Genomic DNA, 24,701 nt, shown 5'->3' on the forward strand with positions numbered 1-24,701 from the left:
TCACTACATACACAATATAACACAATTTTGTTTATCCTCACTACTCATTTCTGTATTTTTCTAATGTGTATTCTTTTAACTGCTTTTTAAATTGTGCCACATGTTTACTCAGTTTGATGTAATTGGGTAAATTATTTAACAGATTGCAGAATGGGTACAATACAGTACGGCTCAATACACACAATTGGGGATGCAGACCAGAGAAAGACTTTCGTCTTGTTTACATCAGGGTCCCCCATTTTCAATTCATAGTGACATAGGGACTGTACATTAGGAGGGGGTGGGTGGGTGGGAGAGAAATATACATATCACTGAAGCAGTTCTGAAATTCTTGCACAACAGACTTCTATAGGAGAATATAAAGTGCTGCTTATAAATATAAATGGGGGACCCTGATGTAAACAAGACGAAAGTATTTTTCTGGTCTGCAATTGTGTGTATTGAGCCGTACTGGGTAGTGTGATCCTTCCACACGTTACACCCTCTCAGTGAGAGTCCGCGCCGCCAGGTGAAAAGAAGCGGTTGATTGGCTACACGCGTGTCGGAGGAAGCGTGTGATAGCCTCCACTCTCCCAGACCGACGGTAGGGGGTAGAGTGCGCAGCGACCAGGAAGGGGATTGGGAATCGACATAACGACTAACATTGGGAGGGGAGAAAAACGGAGGGAAAAGGAGGGGGAAAAAGATCAAAACCCCCCCATGGAGATATACAGAGACATAGAACTAACTCCCCATGGAGACATACAGAGACACTATTATTTATTTTACCGCTATAAGTGTTGTTGATGCCTCCAAAGCCTGGAGCTATTGGCTGATGTTTCGTCTTGTGTTCAGTAATGGAAATCAATAACAACATACCATGTGAGTAGGTGGTGTTATCTTTAAATTCTCCTCTCCTCTCTCCAGGCTGAGTGGGAGACGGTGTTCTCCGACGCCTCTCTGAACCTAGTGGCTGTGAGGAAGTCCTTTTATGGCTCGGCCCTCTTCCTCTGTCGCCGTCGGCAACCCAGCAAACAGCCCCTCTTCCTGCCCGTCGACGCCACCGACTACCAGTGGGTTGAAACACTCAAGGTGGGTTGTTCACCCACCGTCTGTGTTCGTGTACACAACACCGATCTGTACGTCTGCCTCCGGGGATCGGATGATGGGTTCTATATACGTGGTCTTGTTTGTTCGGTTTGACAGTCCCACCCTTCCATCCATAGCTGCCAGAGACTTTAGTTGTTATTTTATTCATCAACTGTCCTTTTTTTTTTTTTTTTTTTTTTTTTACTTTTTTTTTTTATTATAATTTTTTGAGGGCATACAAGTCAAAGTATATGCATTATTGTATTGTCATTGTCCACATGGAACAGATAACAACATTAAACTGAGAAAAAGTAAACAAGAAGACAAACAAACACTGACTTGGTCGCACAACACAGTTATCTCAAAAGTATATATACATATTTATTACATGGCGTTTTCACATTCGCCGAAATGCTTGCTTGTGATTGGTCAATAGCGCTCGTCAGAGGTCCGATATTACTCGATAGCGGACCTCTGTGGAACAATAATGATCGCTGTGCGCAGTTGTTCGCAATCAAGGCCACTGACACACTGCATCAGTGCAGCCAATCAGACACACCTGCCGGCTGCACTGACAGTGTGTGACGATGACAGCGGAGCCAGAACAGAACTGCGTCTGCATTTGATCTCGTCTTCGATGTAAAATGAATTAGGTATATTGTTAGTAAGTTAGCCATGTAATAAGCGGGATAATGTATAGCCTATACTCGGTCATTGTCGCAAAATAATTGACCTTCACTGACGTTTAAAACACCTCGCCGAGGTGCCTCGGTATTTTAAACTCTGTGTCGGTCAATTATTTTGCGACAATGACCTCGTAGCTATACATTATCCCTTACATATATACATACACACACATACATATATAAAAATAGTATATCATATATATATAGCACATGTTCAACTGTCCTGTTTCCTCTGTCCCCTAGTCGACGCTGGCCGAGTCCAACGACTCCCCCGTCTGGCTGACGGCCTCCCAGGGCCACTGTGGCGTGGTGGGCATGGTCAACTGTCTGCGCCAGGAGCCTGGGGGCAACCGCGTACGGTGAGGACATACACACACACACACACACACACACACACACACACACACACACACACACACACACACAAACACACACACGGAGCTCGTAGTTCTGCTCTGCATCGCTTTGTGTTCTCATTGGTCTTTCTCTCTCTCCTCCCATCCCTCTCTCTATCCTCCCACCTCTCTCTTCTCCCATCCCTCTCTCTTCTCCCATCCCTCTCTCTCCTCCCATCTCTCTTCTCCCATCCCTCTCTCTCCTCCCACCTCTCTCTATCCTCCCATCCCTCTCTCTCCTCCCATCCCTCTCTCTCTCCTCCCATCCCTCTCTCTCTCCTCCCATCCCTCTCTCTCTATCCTCCCATCTCTCTCTCTATCCTCCCATCCCTCTCTCTATCCTCCCATCCCTCTCTCTATCCTCCCATCCATCTCTATCCTCCCATCCATCTCTATCCTCCCATCCCGCTCTCGCTCTCGCTCTTGCTCTCTCTCTCTCTCTCTCTCTCTCTCTCTCTCTCTCTCTCTCTCTCCCCCCCCCTCTCTCTCTCTCTCTCTCTCTCTCTCTCTCTCTCTCTCTCCCCCCCCCTCTCTCTCTCTCTCTCCCCCTCTCTCCCCCTCTCTCTCTCTCTCTCTCTCTCTCTCTCTCTCTCTCTCTCTCTCCAGGTCTGCCTTTGTGTCCAACCTAAACAAGTCCACGGCGCCCCTCCCCACCCTGCAGCCTGGCCATGAGTCCATGCGCTCGGTCCTGGAGGGCGACCTGGTGATGAACGTGTTCAGGGACGGACACTGGGGCGTCTTCAGACACCAGCTCATCTCTCAGGGTAGGAGCTCTAACCCTAACCCGTCTTCAGACACCAGCTCATCTCTCAGGGTAGGAGCTCTAACCCTAACCTGTCTTCAGACAGCAGCTCATCTCTCAGGGTAGGAGCTCGTCCTCGCAGCCTATTTACTAGCGGTGGGAATCACCAGAGGCCTCACGATACGATACTATCACGATACTTGAGTCACGATACGATAGTATTGCGATACTAGTAAATATATTGCGATATGTTGAGTATTGCGATATTAATATTGCGATGTATTACCTTTTTTTCAACTGCAAAGTAAAACTTTGTCAACATGTTTTTATCTAATAAAATAAAGTTCACTCTGTTCATCTCACTTCAATAATTTTTATTGCAGAACGTGGTATTTTCTCAAGCAGACAGATGTCAACACTGTAATCTGTGTTGCATGTACCTGACAAACTGAACTGTTTGTATTACAGTCATATTCCAACTTAACTGAATGCACACGTGTGTGTGGACTACTGTACTATTACAGGTATTGAAATGAACAATGCAACTTCCTTATACAAAAAAAATGTATACAAAAAAATATTATATTTTTTGTTGTAAATAAATAAATAATTAACACTTTGGCTGCCATGGGTTAAATTCATTATCAACCGTAGGTTGCCGGCTCTATTTGTCTATAGAGAAAGTCCCCTTCTTTGCAGGGCTATAACTTTTTAAATTCTATTGCTACATTGCCATTATTAGGGCCCATTCAAAGTCCTATATGTATTGTTCATTGTGTAGCAACGTTAAACTTTTTCATTCACATATTCATAGTAAAGTATGGTCTAATGTATAAGTATGTTTTCATCTCTTTCTGCAGCTTTCTCCAGAACGTGATATATAGCCCCAAATACATTATATTGATGATGCAATACAGTTTTATGGCAATCAGCGCGATATAAAAAATTCCAACTAGACGTACTTCTAGAAGTTACTACACGTCATCTGATGTTGACCGGATGGGCTAGGGGGCGTTTATAATTCCGTGGGCAGCGTTATACCAATCATCTAATGTGGGTCAAATGTTGATAATAGCAGTTAGTATCGAAGACGGTAACTTTACACGCTAAAACTCACCCCAGTCTCCGCGCGCCGTTGGGCGATCATCGTAGAGTAGAAATGTTATCATTATGGGATGTAGATTTACCCGGTCCATCTCCAGCTTGTATAATGGTATATACGTCCAAATCATGTTGTTTATCGAGTTATTGGCAATCGATCGCTATGTAGTGTGTCGAGATCGAGTCCCGGGACCTATTAGCGAGTGCCCGGAAGTAATACGGCCGTCCAGCACAACCTCTACGGCACTTCCTGTTAAGCGATTGCGCCGATCGGCCACCAGATGGCGCTCCTGAACCGCCAGAGAGCTCAGTGGGTCCTCCTGGTGGATCTCAGGCCAGCGGAGGGGACATATGAATCCGATCCCAGATGTTTGAAATATTGATATTAAAGACGCTGTAAGGCGTCTTCGGCAACTTGAGCATGGCCGGGAATGACGTGTTTAGGCATTTCCCGGCACCCAAAGTGTTAAATACCGATAATTGGCGTCCCTGTATCGATACAGTATCGCCACGCAAAGTATCGCGATACTACTACGTATCGATATTTCCCCCCACCACTACTATTTACTGTGCGTAGAAGCTGGAGGGTTACGATACGGTTCCCTGAGGGATGCCGAGTGAGCCGTCTCACCGGGCCATAGTGAGGGAGGGGCTGCTCGATTATGACAAAGATTTATTAAATACGATTATTCCTTGATTTGAGAACATCATGTGTTTTTTTTTTTTTTTTTGCACTTTTTTTATTGAACAAATTGGGGAAAGAAGGGTGCGCTGCGTTTACAACATGAGACAAAAGGCGAGCGACACGACGTGCGGCACGATGATCGCTTTATCTCGATTAGCTCTGTTTTCATGATCGTGGGAAGACAAAATCGTACTGGAAAGGAAACTCAATGAATCACCCAGCCCCTAGAATGCAGTATATTACCGTAATTCCTAATAGTAACCGGGTCTCAAATACAAGCCGGGTCTCTATTAATGGCCGGGTGCGCTCTTGAGCTAAGCAATTATAAGCCGACCTCCTGATACAAGCCGGGTCACTAATATACTGAGCTGCATACTGAGCTAGTTACTTGATTTCACTTTGAAAACGTTGAAATGACCAGTGACCACCTGTAATTGCACTGTTTACTATTTCATACAGTACTTGGTTTCAATAAATGAACCCAGTACATTTTACTGGGTTCAAACTGACACAAAATGTTGATTTATTCATTATGATCCGTTTGAAAATTTGAAATATAGGCCTCCCTCTTATACAGGCCTCCTCCTAATACAAGCCTGGTACCCGCTACAGTTGAAACAAATACAAGCCGGGGTTACTATTAGAGGAATTACGGTAATACACACAGGCGGGAGGACCCTTAAGTGCAGGAGGGAGCCATGGCATCTGTTTGTATAAATTAGCATAATATACTATAATATTCAGTACTCCTCTGAAGTGCAATGTTGACGAGTGTTGCATCAGGGGTAAGGGTCCATTAGTGCAGTAGTGCTGCTGATTGCTTTCAATAGTTTTTCTTAGATTAATATTGATTTTGTAATCGGGGTGTTCAGCCGGTTAGCTGAACATTAAAACATTTCCAGCTGGCTACTCTTATTACTGCATGCATACAGTACCATACATGCATATACCTACATACCATACATGCATAATACCTACATACTGTACCTACATACATACCTACATACATACATATTAGGCCTGTCCCCGACTAAGGATTTGTATAGTCGACTTTGATTGACCAAAATTTGCCGATAGTCGACTAGTAGTCGACTACCCCCCTGAATGCAATTTTTTTTTAATATAAATATGTTTATATATATTATAATAATTAATAATTACTTGCATTTATATAGCGCTTTTCTAGACACTCAAAGCGCTTTACAATGTAGGGTGGAAATTGCCTCCTTCACCACCACTGGTAGCACCCAACCTTGGGCTACGCAGGCTCAATACACTGGCACCCGGCACACATCACACTACACCAGTGGCTGAATGGCTCAGGGGACAGAGATCAATATCAGCCAATTAAGGGGAAGGGATGATTAGGTGGCCTTGATGTCAGAGACCTCATTGGGAATTTGGCCAGGAATATATCATTCCATTTGGGCTGTGGGGGGTGCTTAATGTCTGAAGGAGTCGACGGAAGGCTTCTTGTCCTCTGCGAAAGCATGCAATTGGTCCACTGATGGATACATCTTGATATTTGTCTAGTCTAGTGTGTTCATTAGAACAGTAGTGAAACAGTAGTGAAATCCTCTGTGCCTGTTTTCTTAGGCAGTTAGCCTTGTTGGTATGCGTGCCTCTTTGTTTAAAAAAAAAAAAAAAAATTGCATTAGAAGAGGCTGGCAGTCGACTACGGCTCCTTTCGATCGATTCCAACTAATCGAGGTCAGCCCTAATACATACACACACGCATACCTACATACTGTACATATTAGTGATTTTCGATATTGGCTTTTTTACCGATACCGATATACCCATATTGTCCAACTCTTAAGTCTCTGGAGCGTAACAGTAAGAAGCATTTTGTATAAAAGTATTCTGTACTTCTGTATGACAACTATTAAAGAAACTTTAAACTTAATTTCCGATACCGATATCAACCGATACCGATATATGCAGGTTTCCCCCCCCCCCCCCCCCCCCCTCCAAAAAACGGAATAATTTCAGGTAATTAACATTACATATCTCTTGTTGTGGAATTAACACAACATTATGCATACTTTTGACAATAAAAAAAATCAGAATGTCTTCTTACTGGCTTGCCTGGGTAAATAAAGGTTAAATAAATGTACAATTTTGAATACCGATAATTTCCGATATGACATTTTAATGCCAATATCGGCCGATAACACTTACCTATACATGCACGCGTACCTACATACACGCATACCATACACACATACCATACATACACACATACCTACTGTACATACAGTACATGCAGTCATGCACCCACATGCATTGCATCCAATCAAGCTGAACCTTCATCAGGAAAACACGAGCTACAGCGTGGACCTGGTCGCACCTGGTCAACATCACCAGTAACGAGGCTACAAAGACGTCTCTTCACACAATCCTCCGAGTCCAATCAGTTTCCTGCCTCGTCCCTCTGGCGAACACGGATGTTTCCGCTTCTCACACTGAGCGGCGTATCGACGTGGAGTGTTGTGTTTTACAACTCGTTCGTATCGCCTCCATCTCACTCACACCCAATTAAACGGAGCCTGAAACGCAGCTTTCGCCCGCCGCCGCCGCGCTCGTAACGTGTGGGAACGACGACGTCAAGTCAAGTCAAGAGTTTTATTTGTCACGACAAGCATACAGTGAAATGCGGGGGGGGGGTCATGCCCGCAACGATTGTGCAATAATACAATAATAAGAATAGGATGAGATAAGACATTTGTGCAATAATACAAGTAATAAGAATAAAATAAGACATAACAGGTATCTGTACATAAAGTTTACAAAAAGCATGGTAAGACATGCTAAGGTCCTGCGATAGTGCAATACACTGTTAGCTACGGATGAGGCACTGGGTCTTTTTGTACACTACTATACAATGCTATACTATAGTGTAGTGGCGGTCTCGATCGCAGTCCGACGTTCCATCCCTCTTGCTGTATCGCGAAACCTTTATTCCTTTATTGTTGCAAAAGCGGCGTGTCGCACGAAAGGAGAAGAGCGGTTTTAACTTGATGATGTCTTACTGAAGATTTGTGACTCAATACATGGATGTAAAATAATAGGCCCATTATACTGTATTTGCCCCAGTAGCCCTATTCATGTTTAAAAGTTTGTTGCCATATTACAAAGTAGCTCTGGTCACTTGTATTAATCTCGTACTTAAAACGTCAAGAACAGCCGTGACCACTTCAGAGCACGGAAGCCTCCAAGGTCCCCATCTAGCTACTATCATCCCCCCCCCCCCCCCCCGTTGTATACACTTGTGGAACACCCTGATCATTAATATTGCTTGATTACTCACCCAGGTTCAATGCTAATTCATTGTATTGTATCGCGATACCCAGCTGTTAAAAACGGTTCAATACTCCCCAATTAGGGGTGTAAAGGTACACGTACCCGTACCGTACCGAACAAGGTTCAGTGTGTACCGTACCGTACCGAACGGCTGTGTAGTGTACCGAACTAATACAACGGTATGTTAACCAGTGCGACTGCCCACCGGGGGCTGTTTTTTTTCACAAACTAATATAACATTATTTTTTATTTATTTTTTACAATTCGATTATTAATTACAATATAGAATATACGTCGACAGCCCTACAAGTACAATTAGTTACTGCACACTACATCACCCCTGAGTGGAACATGGAAAGCCAAACTTTCCCCCCCACTGTACTGAAAACCTGCACCGAACCGTGACTTCAAAACCGAGGTACGTACCGAACCGTGGTTTTTGTGTACCGTTGCACCCCTAGTTCCAATGTTTTATTAGTATCGATACTTTTAGAATAATAGCTTGATGCGTATTTTCTAGGAGTTAGTTGAGTGGACATTAGGTAATGGGACGTTAGCTATATATTATATAGCTCAGCAGCTGTAACGGAATCTTTTTAGAATATTTGGATCGGAGTCCAAATAAAAAAAAGTTTCATGTTCTGTCATCTACCGTAATAATATATTCCATAACTTTTCCTGATAATCAGGTTTTTGCTCTGGTATCGTTTTAGAATCGGTATCGTGATACTTATAGGCTGGTATCGGTATCGAAGTCAAAATGTTGGTATCGTGACGACACTGTCCTCAGATCTGAGCGTGGAGCGCACGGCGCAGGCCTACGTGAACGTGTTGAATGAATGAATGACTTTTATTTATACAGCACCCTTCACAGCACGAATGCACAGGGTGCTTTACACTACAGCTTAATATAAAAACACAATAAAACAAAATCAGAAATAAATGACAACAACAACAGACAGTAGTTAAAAACAGTGAAACCAGATAGAAAAAGTAGAATAAAAGAATTTGGATAAAATCATGAGTCACTAATTAAAACAAAACTATAGAACAGTGAGGACAAGAAAAATAAAGAGAGCCTATGTGTGACCAAAGGCCTGTCTGAACAAATGTGTTTTTAGTTGTTTTTTAAAAGAGTTTTCAGAGGGGGCAGTTCGCAGGTCCAGGGGGAGAGCGTTCCAGAGCCTTGGTGCCGTCACCTCGAAGGCTCCATCACCCCTTGTTTTCAGCACCAGGACCTGGGGACCACCAGGAGCTGCTGATCGGCAGATCTGAGTGAGCGTTGGGCTTGATTAACACATGTGTGTGTGTCCTCAGATCTGAGCGTGGAGCGCACGGAGCAGGCCTACGTGAACGTGTTGACCCGCGGTGACCTCTCCTCGCTGCGCTGGATCGCCTCGCCGCTCCGCCACTTTGTGCCCTCCGGCCCGGAGGTGCAGCTGTGCCAGGTCTACTACAGCTCGCTCAACTTCCGAGACATCATGCTGGCCACCGGGAAGCTGCCGCCCGACGCCATCCCAGGTACGGACGGACGGAGCGCGTGGACTCAGTACCCAAGCGTTTAAAGGAAAACTCCAACATTTTGGGAAATTAGCTTATTTGCCATCTACCCTGGAGTTAGACAAGAAGATACATACCTTTTTCTTCTCTGTGCATTAGGGTTGGGTACCTTTCACATTTAAACCGATACGGTACGGTAAATAAAGGTTATAGAAATGTAAAAAAAAGAAAAAAGAAATATTTTCTTTTGAAAACCGATACCGATATTTTCCGATATCACATTTTAATGCCGATATCGGCCGATAATATCGGGCATCCCTAATTTCAACATATGATGAAGACCATGGAATCTGAGACCTGTTTTAATTGACAGAGCGAAAGCGTATTTTCTTTCCTTGGAACTGTGTCTAAAACCATGAGCTCACTCGTCTGAATGTTTGTTTTTATCTGAAGCTAATGTGTTGTTGCTGCAATGGCCAGGTCACTCTTGTTGAAAGAGATTTTAATCAGAGTTTTTTTTTTATCTGGTTAAATAAAGGTTAAAACAAATTATTTTTAAACCCCCGTCTTCTCCCCCCTTGTAGGCGACTTGGCCCTGCAGCAGTGCATGCTGGGCATGGAGTTCTCGGGTCGCGACCCCAGCGGTCGCCGTGTGATGGGTCTGCTGCCCGCCAAAGGCCTGGCCACCTGCGTGGACGCAGACCAGCGCTTCCTCTGGGACGTGCCCTCCAGCTGGTGAGTGAGGCCTGTTGTTGTTTTTTTCCGCCGCAATTAAATTTTTAATGAAAGAGTCTCTTTTTTAGATTTAGAAAATGACTTTGTCTCTTTTGTCTCGCCGTTGTCGAGGAGATAAACGTTGTCTCGTCCACCGGAGCGCTGTGTTGTCGAGGAGATAAAAAACGAACGCACGCAAGTCTGGCTTTGTTTCAGGCCGACGTTGTTTCAAAAACGATTTTTTTTTTCTTTTTTCATGAAGCTTCCTTCGCGCCGGCGGCCTTTATCATTGTTAAGAAGTGCGCCGGTCGCCTCGGACGTGTTTCTTTAATCACCAGCAGGTTCCTGTCTGCTGTTTTTAATGGGGGTGACTCACTCACGGCCACTGATGTCTCTGAACACCGAGGCTGAGAGAGACGTCGTGTTCCCCGCTGCGGGCGCTGTGCCTCATTAAAAGTATTGCACACGTATTCGCTGATGACTTGAGCGCCGGTTCTTTTGTTGTTTCAGTTTCAAAACACACACACACACACACACACACACACACACACACACACACACACACACACACACGTCAATTAGCTACGTTCACACTGCAAGCCCTATAGTGCTCAGTTTGGATTTGTTGTACTTGCTCGGATCGGATTTATTTTCGTTGTATGGCTGTATATTTGGCACATTATTATCTAAACGTGGCCAATATCAGTCCTGGACTGACGCCCACATCGTGCACAAAAGAACAATAACAAAGACAACATGGAGGCGGCCCCGACGTCAGCGTTGACTTGTTTCATTTCTTAAGTTGAATTTGCGAGCAGATGATGACTATAGGATGAGGAGACGGAGAGCACATTTTCTTTATTATTGTGTATTATTACGGGGGTGTAACGATGCGACCTCACAGCGATTAATTTCGATTGCGATTATTCAGGCAACGATTCAATGCATCGTGAAATCTCTTCATTTGACCACGATTCGATTCATTTTCGATAAATTTTCTATCGGTTAATTCCCCCAAAAAAAAGTTGAATACACAAATGTGGCTGGGGGAACTGATTCACTCGGCATGAATGGACTATAGGTCAATAAAAACAATACACACAAAAAAAGAAAAAGAAAAAAAGAAAATATATATATTATATATATTTCCCGATTAATTTAGATTATAATCGATTCTAACATTTTCAAATCGATGCAGTTGAATCGTCACATTTAGAATCGATGCATTTCGATTAATCGATGCGTCGTTACACCCCCCTATGTATTATTATGTTTTTTTTGTGAAGCAATGGCCGCTTCCTCTGGTCTGCACGGATGTGGAGCGTGAGCCGGGAGTGGTGTGTGAGTCGGTGATCGTGACGTCGTCATGAACGGCTTCACAGAAACAGATTATTTCACAGCTCTCCCATGTTTTTCTTCACGCCGACTCGTCCTCCGCCAGAGCAGAACGGTGACGCAACGTCGCATCTAGAGAGTCACATGAAAAGTAGCATTGAATTTACGATACGACTGTTCAGGCTGAGGTCGCATTACAAAAGATATCTGACCTCATCTCATTTAGGGCCACAGATTCCATGTGATTCGTGCTGTTTACACTGTTATGGGGGGGGGGGCTTAACCAGATCTGAGTCTCATAATGAGCTAAATCTATTTCTCATCATTGTCTCTTCCCTCTGTACACTGTGTCACTGTGCTTCTTGCGGTGTAAGGGTATAATGGGACTGATCCAGTGTTGTCACGATACTGGAACTTCGAACTTCGATACGATATTTGATACCATTTTCGATACCACGGGGAAAAAGGTTCAATCTTAAAATGTAAATTTTGTTTTTCTTTGTTATTATTATTTTTTTTAATACATTTTGCTTTTGTTGCTGGTTGATTCTCCTCAGCTTCTCTCTGGTACTATAAGAGAAGATAAATATAACCCTTTTTAAAACCCTTTGTTTATCTTTAGATCACACATTTAAAAATAACTGTTCATCTCACTTCAATAATTTTTATTGCAGCACGTGGTATTTTCTCAAGCAGACGGATGTAAACACTGTAATCTGTGTTGCATGTACTTGACAAACTGAACTGTTTGTATTACAGTCATATTCCGACTTAACTTCAGATTCAGATTCAGATTACTTTATTCGCCATTTCATACATGTACAAAAAGGAACGTGTTTTGGCATTACAGTGCATACTTTTTTTCACAATTAAGAACAATACAACAGTAAATAAATAATTTTAAGTAAAGTGCAAGACAGGACATAACAGTGAGACAACAATAAGACTGTGAAAGTGCGGTGGTTGGGGACATGGATACAGTGCAACACAAAGTTCAAGTCCAGAAGTCCAGCCCTAGCAGCTCGCCATAGAGGGGGGGAGGGGGGGGGGGGGAGCAGGGGGACACCTGACTCGTTTACCAGGCGAGCTGCTGAGGGGAAGAAACTCAGTCTGTGGCGGGACTTTAGTGTCTTGGGCAGCCGTAGCCGCCTGCCGTGGGGGAGCATGGTGAAGAGGTTGTGACTGAATGCACATGTGTGTGTGTGTGGACTACTGTACTATTACAGGTATTGAAATGAACAATGCAACTTCCTTATACAAAAAAAAAAAAAAAATATATATATATATATATATATATATTCTTTTATGAATAATTAAATATCGATATTTCGGGAAATGAGTATTGAAACCGTTTTTAAATATTCAGAATCGATATGTATAGATTTGTATGTATAGAACACTAGAGACTGATCCCGCGTCTTCCTCCCTGTGTCCTGCAGGACTCTGGAGCAGGCCGCCTCGGTGCCGGTGGTCTACGCCACAGCCTACTACTCCCTGGTGGTCCGCGGCAGGCTGCGTCCCGGGGAGAGCGTCCTGGTGCACTCGGGCTCCGGGGGCGTCGGCCAGGCCGCCATCGCCATCGCGCTCAGCCAGAAATGCAGGGTGTTCACCACCGTCGGTGGGTATAGCGGACGACGGACGTCCAGGCTCTTTCTGGAACTGCCCTTCCTTCATAATGAATTAATGAATGAATGAGCGGCAGGCTTGTTTTTTCTTTTCTGTGCATTTGACCACTTCAAGATTCAAGATGATTTATTGTCATGGGCACAGTTAAACACACAATTTGCCGTACAAGGAAAAACATACTTTGCTAAAGACCGACTAAAGACACACTTCTTCAATCAATATATATAAATAGAAAAAAGCAACTAACCCTAACTAACCGTACTGCCATGCACTTGTCCTAATAAACTAACCTACACTGTAGCACTCAACACTTTGATGAACATTGTTACTCGGCTGATAAGAGTTGTGCCCTTCCTGATGACTTGTTGTCGTACAGAACTTGTAAGTCACTTTGGATAAAAGCGTTTCAGCTAAATGACTAAATGTAAATGTAAACATCACATAGAATTAATAAAAAAAATTATAATTTGTAGAAGATGTATTCGAGGCACGAGTCTGTAACATTATTGCACGTTCCATTCACAGTGTAGGGTCAAGTAGTTGGACAATACTACTGATTTTAGTGATTGTGTTTTAACGAGCATGTCATGGGATGAGACTAGTATATACACGTATTTGCTATTCGTGTATAAATAACGTATTCTACTACCCTCATGTTACACACACACACATACTAAGGCTGTCCCCGAAGCCTGTTTTTGGGATTCGAACTTCGTCAGGGTTTTTCGAACAGACGTTCGAACCTTCGTTTTTAATTAAAAATGTAAATAAAAAATCTTTATAAAATATATATATATATATATATATTTTTTTTTTATCCTCAAACTAAATCATCAATTTGAATAAAGTAATTAATCTGATTAAATCTCTTTTTTAAATAGTCTTTTTTTCTTTTATTAAATCAACTTTCCAGCCCCAGCCCAGGGAGAAGCCCCAGCCCAACTAAATCAACTTTCTAATGAATAAAACTCATCAGTTTCTTTTAATACTATACTATTAGTGTAGCCTAATCTTTATCTGCAACTGTGGAGAAAAACCCCATTGGTTTAAACAGAATTAATAGAAGAAAATTAAAAAAAAACTTTATTAAAAAATATTCGAATGTTGATTTAGAATTTGAATGCCAACGTAGCGAATGACGGTTCGGACGTTTGGGCTCAGCCCTAACACACACACACACAGGATGTACTCTAAATGTGCGTGTTGCTCGTGTGTCCACCAGGTTCGGCAGAGAAGAGGGCCTACCTGCAGGAGCGCTTCCCTCAGCTCACAGCCGAGTGCTTCGCCAACTCCAGGGACGCCTCGTTCGAACAGCACGTCCTGCTCCAAACCCAGGGCAAAGGTCAGAGACGTGAAGGGGGTGATGAGGCGGCACGGTATCATGTGGTTCCAGGTGTCAGTCTGAGTCCAAAACAGCTCTGTTTTCCCATGTGGAGCCTGAGACATATATATATTTTTTAATCATTTTTGGAGAGCATCTAGAGAAAAGTGTTTGCGTATCTCGTGCTAGGAACATCCCATTCACAATCCGACAACACTGGGACATGTGCGCCAGTTTGGAGATGGTGATCAATACTGTTTTTTTTCAATAACTGTACAACAATAATCACCACCACAATCAGGACACCCGAAAACCGCCCAATCTTTCGCCGTCGACTAAAGACGCACTTCTTCAACCAATATAAAAAAAATAAATAAAATAACTGCCATGCACTTGTCCTAATAAACTAACCTACACTGTAGCACTCAACACTTTGATGAACATTGTTACTCAGCTGATAGAGTTGTGCCCTTCCTGATGGCTTGTCGTACAGAACTTGTAAGTCGCTTTGGATAAAAGCGTTCAGCTAAATGACTAAATGTAAAATGTAAAAATGTAAATGAAGCCACTCGCATGCTGTACTAATATACTGTCCCATCTAGGGATGCTGGATATTGGCTTTTTTACCGATACCGATATACCGATATTGTCCAACTCTTAATTTCCGATACCGATATCAACCGATACCGATATATGCAGGGTTCCCCCCCCCAAAACATTTAATAATTTCAGGTAATTAACATTACATATCTTGTTGTGGAATTAACACAACATTATGCATACTTTTGACAATAAATAAAATCAGAATTTGTTCTTACTTGCTTGCCTGGGTAAATAAAGGTTATAGAAATGAAAAAAAAAAAAAAAGATATATATATATATATATTTTTGAAAACCGATACCGATATTTTCCGATATCACATTTGAATACCGATATCGGCCGATAATATTGGTAGGCCGATAATATCGGACATCCCTAATACTGTCCCATCTCCTCACATGCCGTGTCGTACCGCCGCCGGTCTCGTGCACACTTTTACTTTTATTTTTATTTTTTTTTACTCTAATGGATACCAGTGCATCCATGGCAATGCCCCCCTACCTCGAGGAGTTCCCCACTCCACAAACCGCCACACGAAACCTCCGCTCTGGAACTGCCAACTCTCTCAAACCTCCCAGGGCCGAGCTCCGTACCGTGGGAGGACCAGGCGAGGGGCCGAGCTCCGTACCGTGGAGGGAGGACCAGGCCTTCTGCTCCTCCGCTCCCAGTCTGTGGACCGCTCTCTCCCCCCGACCACCTGAGGACACCACAGACTGTGGATACTTTTTTTTTTTTTATCCTGATTTTTTTAATCTGTTGCATTCAATGTTTTTATAACCTGTAGCACTTTGAGATGCCAAATGTAAAGTGCAATATAAATCAAATGTATAATTTATACCTCCACACCCACCCACACAGATACATACATACCTGATGCATTATTCATCATTGAGTAACATATTATATCATATCCTCCCGTGTTGTTGTTTGTGTCAGGAGTGGACCTGGTGCTCAACTCCCTGGCCGAGGAGAAGCTGCAGGCCAGCCTCCGCTGCCTCGCCCGACACGGACGCTTCCTGGAGATCGGCAAATACGACCTGTCCAACAACTCGCCGCTGGGTGGGTCTTATGTTCACGTTTATTTAGCATCCCCATTAGCTTTTTGCACTTGACAAATTGACACTTTTTACATCATTATCAACATCATTAACAATCTCATCCTCAGTTAGTGAAATAAATAGTGCTTCCTGAGCAGCACTCCACTGCCATCCACATAAATACAATTAACAGTCAATTGGTTTTTTTCACCGCTATGCCATAAGGGGTGTCAGTGCATGCTCGTTAGTAGATGGTATTTACATTTTTTTCTTGAAAGTGGTTTTGGATTATTTCAGCGAAGTCGCTTGGCAATGAGCTCCATTCCATGATAGCTCTGTAAGTCACGGAAGATTTGAGTAGATTTGTTCTTGGTCATATGGTCATGTTTAGTGATGCACCGATGTGAAAATTGTGGCCGATACCGATATTAATATTGCTGTTCTGGCCGATACCAATATCTACCGATGTCGATATCTCTGTATAGAAAACACTTTTTTATGATAATTAAATAAAGAGCTATTTTCCAAAATGCTTTTAATTTTTTTTTTTACTTTTGTAACTTATTTTCAGAAATGGCTGATATTTTGAAACTATTTAAGACCAAAACATGTAAAAAAATATTAAAAAAAATATATTAAAAAAAACATCTGCCCGATCTTGATATTGGACCTAAAATTACCAGGACTGGTCACCCTCGGAGAATTCAAAGCCATTTTAAAATCCTACGAACTCAGTTCCCTTGGTCAGTGTAACTGTGTTTGATCATTTGCCTGTTTGATAACTTGCCTGAAATTGGAGCTTGATGTAAATGTTTTATCTGTATTTTATTGTGATGTTCTTTTTTATGTTGAAACTTTCTGCTGCCTTGCTTGGCCAGATCGCTCTTGAAAAAGAGATTTTAATCTCAATGATGCTTATCTGGTTAAATAAAGGATTTGATTGATTGATTGATTGGACCAATACCGATGAAAAAAAAAGAAAAAGAACTGCCATATCGGCGGCCGATATATCGTGCATCACTAGTCATGTTCTTCTCTTATGTAAACTATATGATATATGAGTCTCTCCCCCCCCCCCCCCCCCCCCCGGCTAAAGAGGGGGAAAAAAGAGATGACATGAGTCCACTCAACACGGGATAATAATAACGTCATCGTTCACATTCTAACGGTGTCCTCCTCCGTGGCGTGGCCTCCCTTCTCCCGTGTCCTCCTCCAGGCATGGCTCTGTTCCTGCGGAACGTGGCCTTCCACGGCATCCTGCTGGACGCCCTGTTCGAGGAGGGCAACCGGGAGTGGGAGGAGGTGTCTCAGCTGCTGAAGGCCGGGATCACGGGAGGCGTGGTGCAGCCCCTGAAGACCACGGTGTTCGAGAGGGAGCGCGTGGAGGACGCCTTCAGATACATGGCCCAGGGCAAGCACATCGGCAAGGTCCTGCTGAAGGTCAGTCAGCGCCGCTGCCGTCTCTCTCTCTCTCTCTCTCTTGATTGTTCCCCAGTCGGACACACACCTGCTGAATCCTTTAGTAGTACAACGCTGCTGCGGTTACCTTGGACATGCATGTCCATGTTTGTTATTGTGTTGTATCCTTCTCTTTTGTGTAGCTCAGTTTATTACATCTCGTCTTTACACATCGATACTAATTATAATTTATTCTCAAATCGGTGGGATCATATTGTTTAGTTTAGTTGATATCATAAGTAGCGATGCACAAATTGTGTTGTCTAAATGTGTCACAAAATTATTGAACTATTTGGGTCAATTGAAAAGGAATATCACAGTTTTCATTATGTCGTTCAATATCAGATTTTTTATATTTAATAGTTTTTGTGAGAGAAAAAAATTTGTGTTTCCCACATGCAATCATTCAGAAGGATCTCTTTAAAATCTCAAGCTTACAGAAAGTAACTCATTCAGCAGTATGGGGGGGGGGGGGAGGCATCAAAATCAACCCACTTCACTAAACGTAATATGTATTTCGTTGTGTTTACATCCAAGCTGCTGTATTGGGTCTCATTCTCCAACGGACTTATGACAAAAAAGGCTTTCTCTTTTTTGGGATGGTTGGGATGGTTGGTGAATCCCAAAATCGACCCGAAAAGGTCTCAAATGGCCCTAAGAGAAAGCCCTTTTTGTCGTAAGTCCTTGGAGAATGAGACCCATTGTCTTCAGTGGACCAATTGTCTCTGGTCCTGATCCTCTCCTGTTTCTCCTCTCCCCTCCTCTCCTCTCCTCTCCTCTCCTCTCCTCTCCTCTCCTCTCCTCTCCTCTCCTCTCCTCTCCTCTCCTCTCCTCTCCTCTCCTCCCTGTCTCTCCTCTCCTCTCCTCTCCTCTCCTCTCCTCCCTGTCTCTCCTCTCCTCTCCTGTCTCTCCTCTCCTCTCCTCTCCTGTCTCTCCTCTCCTCTCCTCTCCTGTCTCTCCTCTCCTCCCTGTCTCTCCTCTCCTCTCCTGTCTCTCCTCTCTTCTCCTCTCCTCTCCTCCCTGTCTCTCCTCTCCTGTCTCTCCTCTCCTCCCTGTCTCTCCTCTCCTCAGGTCCGTTCGGAGGAGAAGAAGGGCTCAGGCGATCACGCCACGTCTCCCCTCTCCCTCCCGGCGATCTGCCGGACCTTCTGTCCCGCCTCCCACTCGTACATCATCACCGGGGGGCTCGGCGGCTTCGGCCTGGAGCTCGCCCATTGGCTGACGGAGAGAGGAGCCCGCAAGCTGGTGCTCACCTCCAGATCTGGCATCAGGAACGGTGAGGAGCGAGAGACTGAAAATGGTTTGATTGTGGTTTTCTTACAGGGAGATGGTGGAGCACTGATACGTGAGTCGTAAAAATACCGATATTGTCCAACTCTTAATTTCCGATACCGATATCAACCGATATCAACCGATACCGATATATGCAGGGTTTCCCCCCCAAAAAACGGAATAATTTCAGGTAATTAACATTACATATCTCTTGTTGTGGAATTAACACAACATTATGCATACTTTTGACAATAAATAAAATCTGAATTTGTTCTTACTTGCTTGCCTGGGTAAATAAAGGTTATAGAAATGTAAAAAAATAATAAAAAAAAATCACATTTTAATGCCGATATCGGCCGATAATATCGGTAGGCCGATAATATCGGACATCCCTAAAAAAAACATTACTCCATTACTGCCTACCAAGCTGATCCATTACTGCCTACCATGCTGATCCATTACTGCCTACCAAGCTGATCCATTACTGCCTACCAAGCTGATCCATTACTGCCTACCAAGCTGATCCATTACTGCCTACCAAGCTGATCCATTACTGCCTACCAAGCTGATCCATTGCTGCCTACCAAGCTGATCCATTACTGCCTGCCAAGCTGATCCATTACTGCCTACCATGCTGATCCATTACTGCCTACCATGCTGATCCATTGCTGCCTACCAAGCTGATCCATTACTGCCTGCCAAGCTGATCCATTACTGCCTACCAAGCTGATCCATTACTGCCTACCAAGCTGATCCATTACTGCCTACCATGCTGATCCATTACTGCCTACCAAGCTGATCCATTGCTTTTACTACTGCACTGAATAGTATAGACGTACAACTTTAGTTTGGGCTAAATGGATGAACATGATGTAGATGTTTTCCTTATTTTTTTTTGTCCAATAGAATAGAGAACCATCACGCTTCTATGTACCAATGCAGAAAATCAAGTCCCTTTGCTTTGATCTCTGACACGTTACACACATGGTTCTCTTTGTATCAGATTGTAGTATTTATTGGGGTATTTCTCTTTATATCCTGTTCTAGCCTGGTATCTTCCCAGTATCTCATTCCAGTATTGGTGCATACATTCCTATGGGAATTGTAAAAAAAAAGAAAAAAAAAAACATTTGCATACAATTATTTAATTGAATCATTAACTCCACAATGATTTCATGTATATCGAGTTTCAAGTTTCTTTATTAGTTGTCATACTTAGAAATACAGGACACTTTTGTATGAAATGCTTCTTTCTGTTTTGCTCCTGAGAGTGTGCTAGGTGAAAAATAGATAATTGTAAAAAGTATACTAAGTATAAAATAGAAAGTACTTAAACAAGTGTAAACAAGACAAAAAACAATTCAATATACATAATGTACAATATACAATGCAGAGGTTACAATACAGTATAAATGGGAGGAGGTAAATGGGATGAGGTAGCTTGTGGTGCCACCTTGTGGCAGGTGAGGTGCAAGGCATGGTTATGTGCAATGAGTTGCCAATAATATATAAATATAAAGTGTGTTAGTGTCTAAAGTGTGTAAAGTGGGTGCTACAGTGAGCTGTCCATTTAAAGTGAGTGTGTATGTGTGCTGTGAGTGTGTTTGATGGTTTGTTACATAGTGTTATTGATCATTGAGCATCCTGATGGCCTGGGGATAGAAGCTCCTGAGTCTCTCTGTACTGGCCATGAGACTCCGGTGTATATAACGGACACACTACAGCAGTGTATCACTTTGTAGTCTCATCACTGACCTCTTTATTTCCCCCGTGCTTGTTGCTAGGCTACCAGGCGAAGCGTGTGCGCGAGTGGCAGAGCCAGGGCGTGCAGGTGCTGGTGTCCACCAGCGATGTCAGCACTCTGGAGGGGGCAGAGCGACTCATCAGCGAGGCCCGCAGGCTGGGTCCCGTGGGAGGAGTCTTCCACCTCGCCATGGTAACGCATCATCGACTATCTATCCGCCTCGCCCATCCTCATCTGAACCCCCCCCCCCCCCCCCCCGTCTTACTCTGGATCAGCTTTTGTTTCCAAGCTCCCCCGTGTTCTGTTCCATCCTCATCTGAACCCTGGCTTACTCTGGATCAGCTTTTGTTTCCATGCTCCCCCGTTCTGTTCCATCCTCAGTGTGAATCAATTCAGTTGATTGATTTCCTGTAATGAGTTGTATGTGTTGTTTCAAGCATCCTTGACTTCCAAGGACAACGATGTAAATAAGTCACTGCGCCTTTTTCGTTCCTATCCTTGACAAAAATGTATAATGGAGTAATGATCTGTATATGTTTTGTTGTCTAAATAAAAACCAAACCAAAGTTGAACACAACATATTTAACCGTTTTTCTTTCTTTCCGTCGGTCAGGTGTTGAAAGATGGCATGCTGGAGAACCTGACCCCTCAGCTCTTCCTAGACGTCAACAAACCCAAATATGATGGTACCTTGCACCTGGACAAGTAAGACACATACTGTACACACAGCTGCTAAATAGGGCTGCTCGATTTTGGGAAATAATGTAATTGCGATTTTTCTGACCGTTACTGCTAAACCTGATCCACACACACACACACGCACACACACACACGCACACGCACACACACACACAGGCTCTCACAGCAAGTTGCTCATCGCATACAGACACGCTGGACTGGAGCTCTGGACCTCATCACACTCCGGTGATTTGTTAGAAGCCGCTCGAAAACGAGATGCTACATCTCAAGGGGTTAAAGTTCTGAATAAAGAATTTCAATATATATTTGCTTACACTTCTAGGTTCCTATAGAGTTTGCAATGAATTAAGGAAAATCTACTTTTAGCTTCAGGGCCCCAGAAACATGTCTTGCAATGCCCTTTAAAAATCAATTAATTCTAGTATCTATTGGTCCGTTAAAATCTTTAATAATAGCAAACCACTTCACCACGTTCTGCAGTTGTTTTATATAATTATTTTAAATGTTTGAATTGATTGCCTTTCTGTTTCTATATTGTTTATTTGTTTTTTGATTGTCATTGTAAATGATTGCCTGCTCTCAATGATCCTCCGAGATTAAATAAAAGATTGATTGATTGAATGAATGAACACGCAGCCGTTGCTGCTGAGTATACAGTCGATTAGTTAGTTAGTTATTATATCCTGCTTCTGAGTATACAGTCGATTAGTTAGTTATTATATCCTGGAACGACGTCGGGATATGTTATGGATTCCCCCGACATCTGCTGCAGCAGATCCTATGTGTGTACTGTACGTGATCACTCTAATAGCTCTCATTTGAATCTTTTCAAGTTTGTGGTGCACATCCATGACCCCGAGAGGAAGAAGCCTATTGATTTGTATTCCTCTAGTGCCACCATTAGGCCAAGCGTTCCATTTTCAAATGAGAGTATCTCCTGATCTCCATGCTGGTGGCCAGAGATGCATCTACTCATGGACAGCAAATCTGCCATAAGTCCGCCATATTGGAATTTCTGCCATTTATATAAAAACAAATTTAAAATAAAAAAAAAACTTTTCCCTGTTCACCTGATTCTCACCAGACCTGCTGTGTGGAATCTGGGGACAAACATCTTTTTGAATGTGTTGTTTAGATAATTGATGGGCCCAACCATAATGACTGCCAGATCCAATCGGATTTCAAAGGAATGCATGGTAAACAGGAAGTGATTCTTTCTTGAGAACGCACTGTCCCAATGTCCACCAAAATATGGCAAAATATGTTTGCCATACAATAGCGAGGATGCCTGTGAAATCCTCTGGCCTCATGGTGGTGCTATTCGCATAATAATACACGTAATAATGACTTTCCTAACCGTATCGGAATCCTTCCTTGTCCTTATCAAATCTCCTGGTAAAACCCATAATCTCCTGGTTTGATCTGAGCCAGACGGTTATTACTGGCATTTGAAATGATGTTGGCATGATATATTAATTTCTCTCTCCCTCCCTCTCTCTCCCTCCCCAGAGTGACCAGGAAGTTGTGTCCGGACCTCAGCTACTTCGTGGCCTTCTCCTCGGTCAGCTGCGGTCGCGGCAACGCCGGCCAGAGTAACTACGGCTACGCCAACTCCGCCATGGAGCGCGTGTGCGAGCAGCGGCGCCACGACGGCCTGCCCGGGCTGGCCGTCCAGTGGGGCGCCATCGGCGACGTGGGCGTGGTCCTGGAGACCATGGGCGGGAACGACGCGGTGATCGGCGGCACCCTGCCCCAGCGGGTGGCCTCCTGCCTGGAGGTGCTGGACCGCTTCCTGTGCCAGAGGCGGCCGGTGATGTCCAGCTTCGTCCTGGCGGAGAGGACCGCGGTGAAGGCCGAGGGGGCGGGCAAGAGGGACCTGGTGGAGGCCGTCGCTCACATCCTGGGTAAGAGTTATTATTATAGGAAGACTAGAGGGTCCTGGGTGAGATCATAGTTATTATAGGAAGACTAGAGGATCCTGGGTAATGTAGTTATTATAGGAAGACTAGAGGATCCTGGGTAAGATCATAGTTATTAATATAGGACGACTAGTGGATCCTGGGTAAGATCATAGTTATTAATATAGGACGACTAGAGGATCCTGGGTAATGTCGTTATTATAGGAAGACTAGAGGATCCTGGGTAATGTCGTTATTATAGGAAGACTAGAGGATCCTGGGTAATGTTGTTATTATAGGAAGACTAGAGGATCCTGGGTAATGTAGTTATTATAGGAAGACTAGAGGATCCTGGGTAATGTAGTTATTATAGGAAGACTAGAGGATCCTGGGTGAGATCATAGTTATTATTATAGGATGACTAGAGGATCCTGGGTAATGTAGTTATTATAGGAAGACTAGAGGATCCTGGGTAATGTAGTTATTATAGGAAGACTAGAGGATCCTGGGTGACATCATAGTTATTATAGGAAGACTAGAGGATCCTGGGTGACATCATAGTTATTATAGGAAGACTAGAGGATCCTGGGTGAGATCATAGGAATATTACATGGCAGGTGGTTTGTCACCCTGTGTCTAGACTAAATCATGTCCAGAAAATGTACAGCAATGCTCCCCATGTATCAAGTACTTTCTCTGGTATTCTGAGTGCCACTACACAACACCAGAGGGAGTTCTTCAATGTTGTCGTCATCAAAGAGAAGCCGCCTATTCTCGGTCCGCGCTCCACAATGGTGGAAACAAACTTCCCATCATCACAGTTAGGACAGCCGAAACCCGACCACAAATGTTTCCCCGTCGACTAAAAACACACTTCTTCGATCAATATTGAAGAAGTACGGTCTTCTACTATCATACACTCTTCCAACTACTGTATTCTAATGTCTTTCTTTACTACTCTGCACTCGACACTGCAGCGTCCAAGTTTCAACACTGTTTGATGAACATTGTTACTCAGCTGATAGAGTTGTGCCCTTCCTTCCTGCTGACCTGTCGTACAGAACTTGTAAGTCACTTTGGATAAAAGCGTTCAGCTAAATGACTAAATGTAAATGTTGTCCCTCCCGTGAAGGGGGTCGCAGTTTCGATCTTCAACCTCAGTGCCGTCGGTGACTGGAATGCTCTCCCAGAGAATCTCAAGGGTCAAGGAGACCCAAATCACTTTTAAAACTTTTTTTTTTTAATCTTTCTTCCCCTCCTTTTTCCCGATTTTTCTCCCATCCCACCCTTCCTGGTTGTTGCGTACTTTCCCCTACTGTTGGTCTGGGAGACCGGAGACTGTCACATGCTTTCCTCCGACGCATGTGCAGCCTGGGGCAGGCCAACCTGGCCGCGCAGGTTCTCACTGGGGAGAGTGTAGCGTGTGGGAGGCCACACTATCTCTCCTTAGTTCCAACCCTTGCTGAGCAGGCGCCCCGACCGAACTGTGGGGGTCGCTGTCCACAACGCCCAGGAC

At 43.7% G+C, this 24,701-nt stretch overlaps 1 protein-coding gene across 1 annotated transcript in view; it reads left to right on the plus strand.

Annotated features, from left to right (window-relative positions):
- The window catches only part of fasn (fatty acid synthase), a 94,069-nt gene that overhangs the window by 55,143 nt on the left and 14,225 nt on the right, over positions 1-24,701 (plus strand). The window contains exons 25-37 of the mRNA XM_084338408.1: positions 907-1,071; positions 1,998-2,113; positions 2,756-2,913; positions 9,298-9,501; positions 10,065-10,215; positions 12,969-13,147; positions 14,378-14,497; positions 16,014-16,136; positions 17,331-17,554; positions 18,644-18,848; positions 20,629-20,780; positions 21,202-21,293; positions 22,797-23,191. Coding sequence (XP_084194534.1) covers positions 907-1,071; positions 1,998-2,113; positions 2,756-2,913; positions 9,298-9,501; positions 10,065-10,215; positions 12,969-13,147; positions 14,378-14,497; positions 16,014-16,136; positions 17,331-17,554; positions 18,644-18,848; positions 20,629-20,780; positions 21,202-21,293; positions 22,797-23,191 — 2,284 coding nt within the window. The remainder of the gene's footprint in view (positions 1-906; positions 1,072-1,997; positions 2,114-2,755; positions 2,914-9,297; positions 9,502-10,064; positions 10,216-12,968; positions 13,148-14,377; positions 14,498-16,013; positions 16,137-17,330; positions 17,555-18,643; positions 18,849-20,628; positions 20,781-21,201; positions 21,294-22,796; positions 23,192-24,701) is intronic.

This window comes from Notolepis coatsorum, assembly GCF_963971535.1.
Source record: "Notolepis coatsorum genome assembly, contig: SUPER_10_unloc_2, whole genome shotgun sequence".
In the NCBI taxonomy this organism is placed as follows: domain Eukaryota; kingdom Metazoa; phylum Chordata; class Actinopteri; order Aulopiformes; family Paralepididae; genus Notolepis; species Notolepis coatsorum.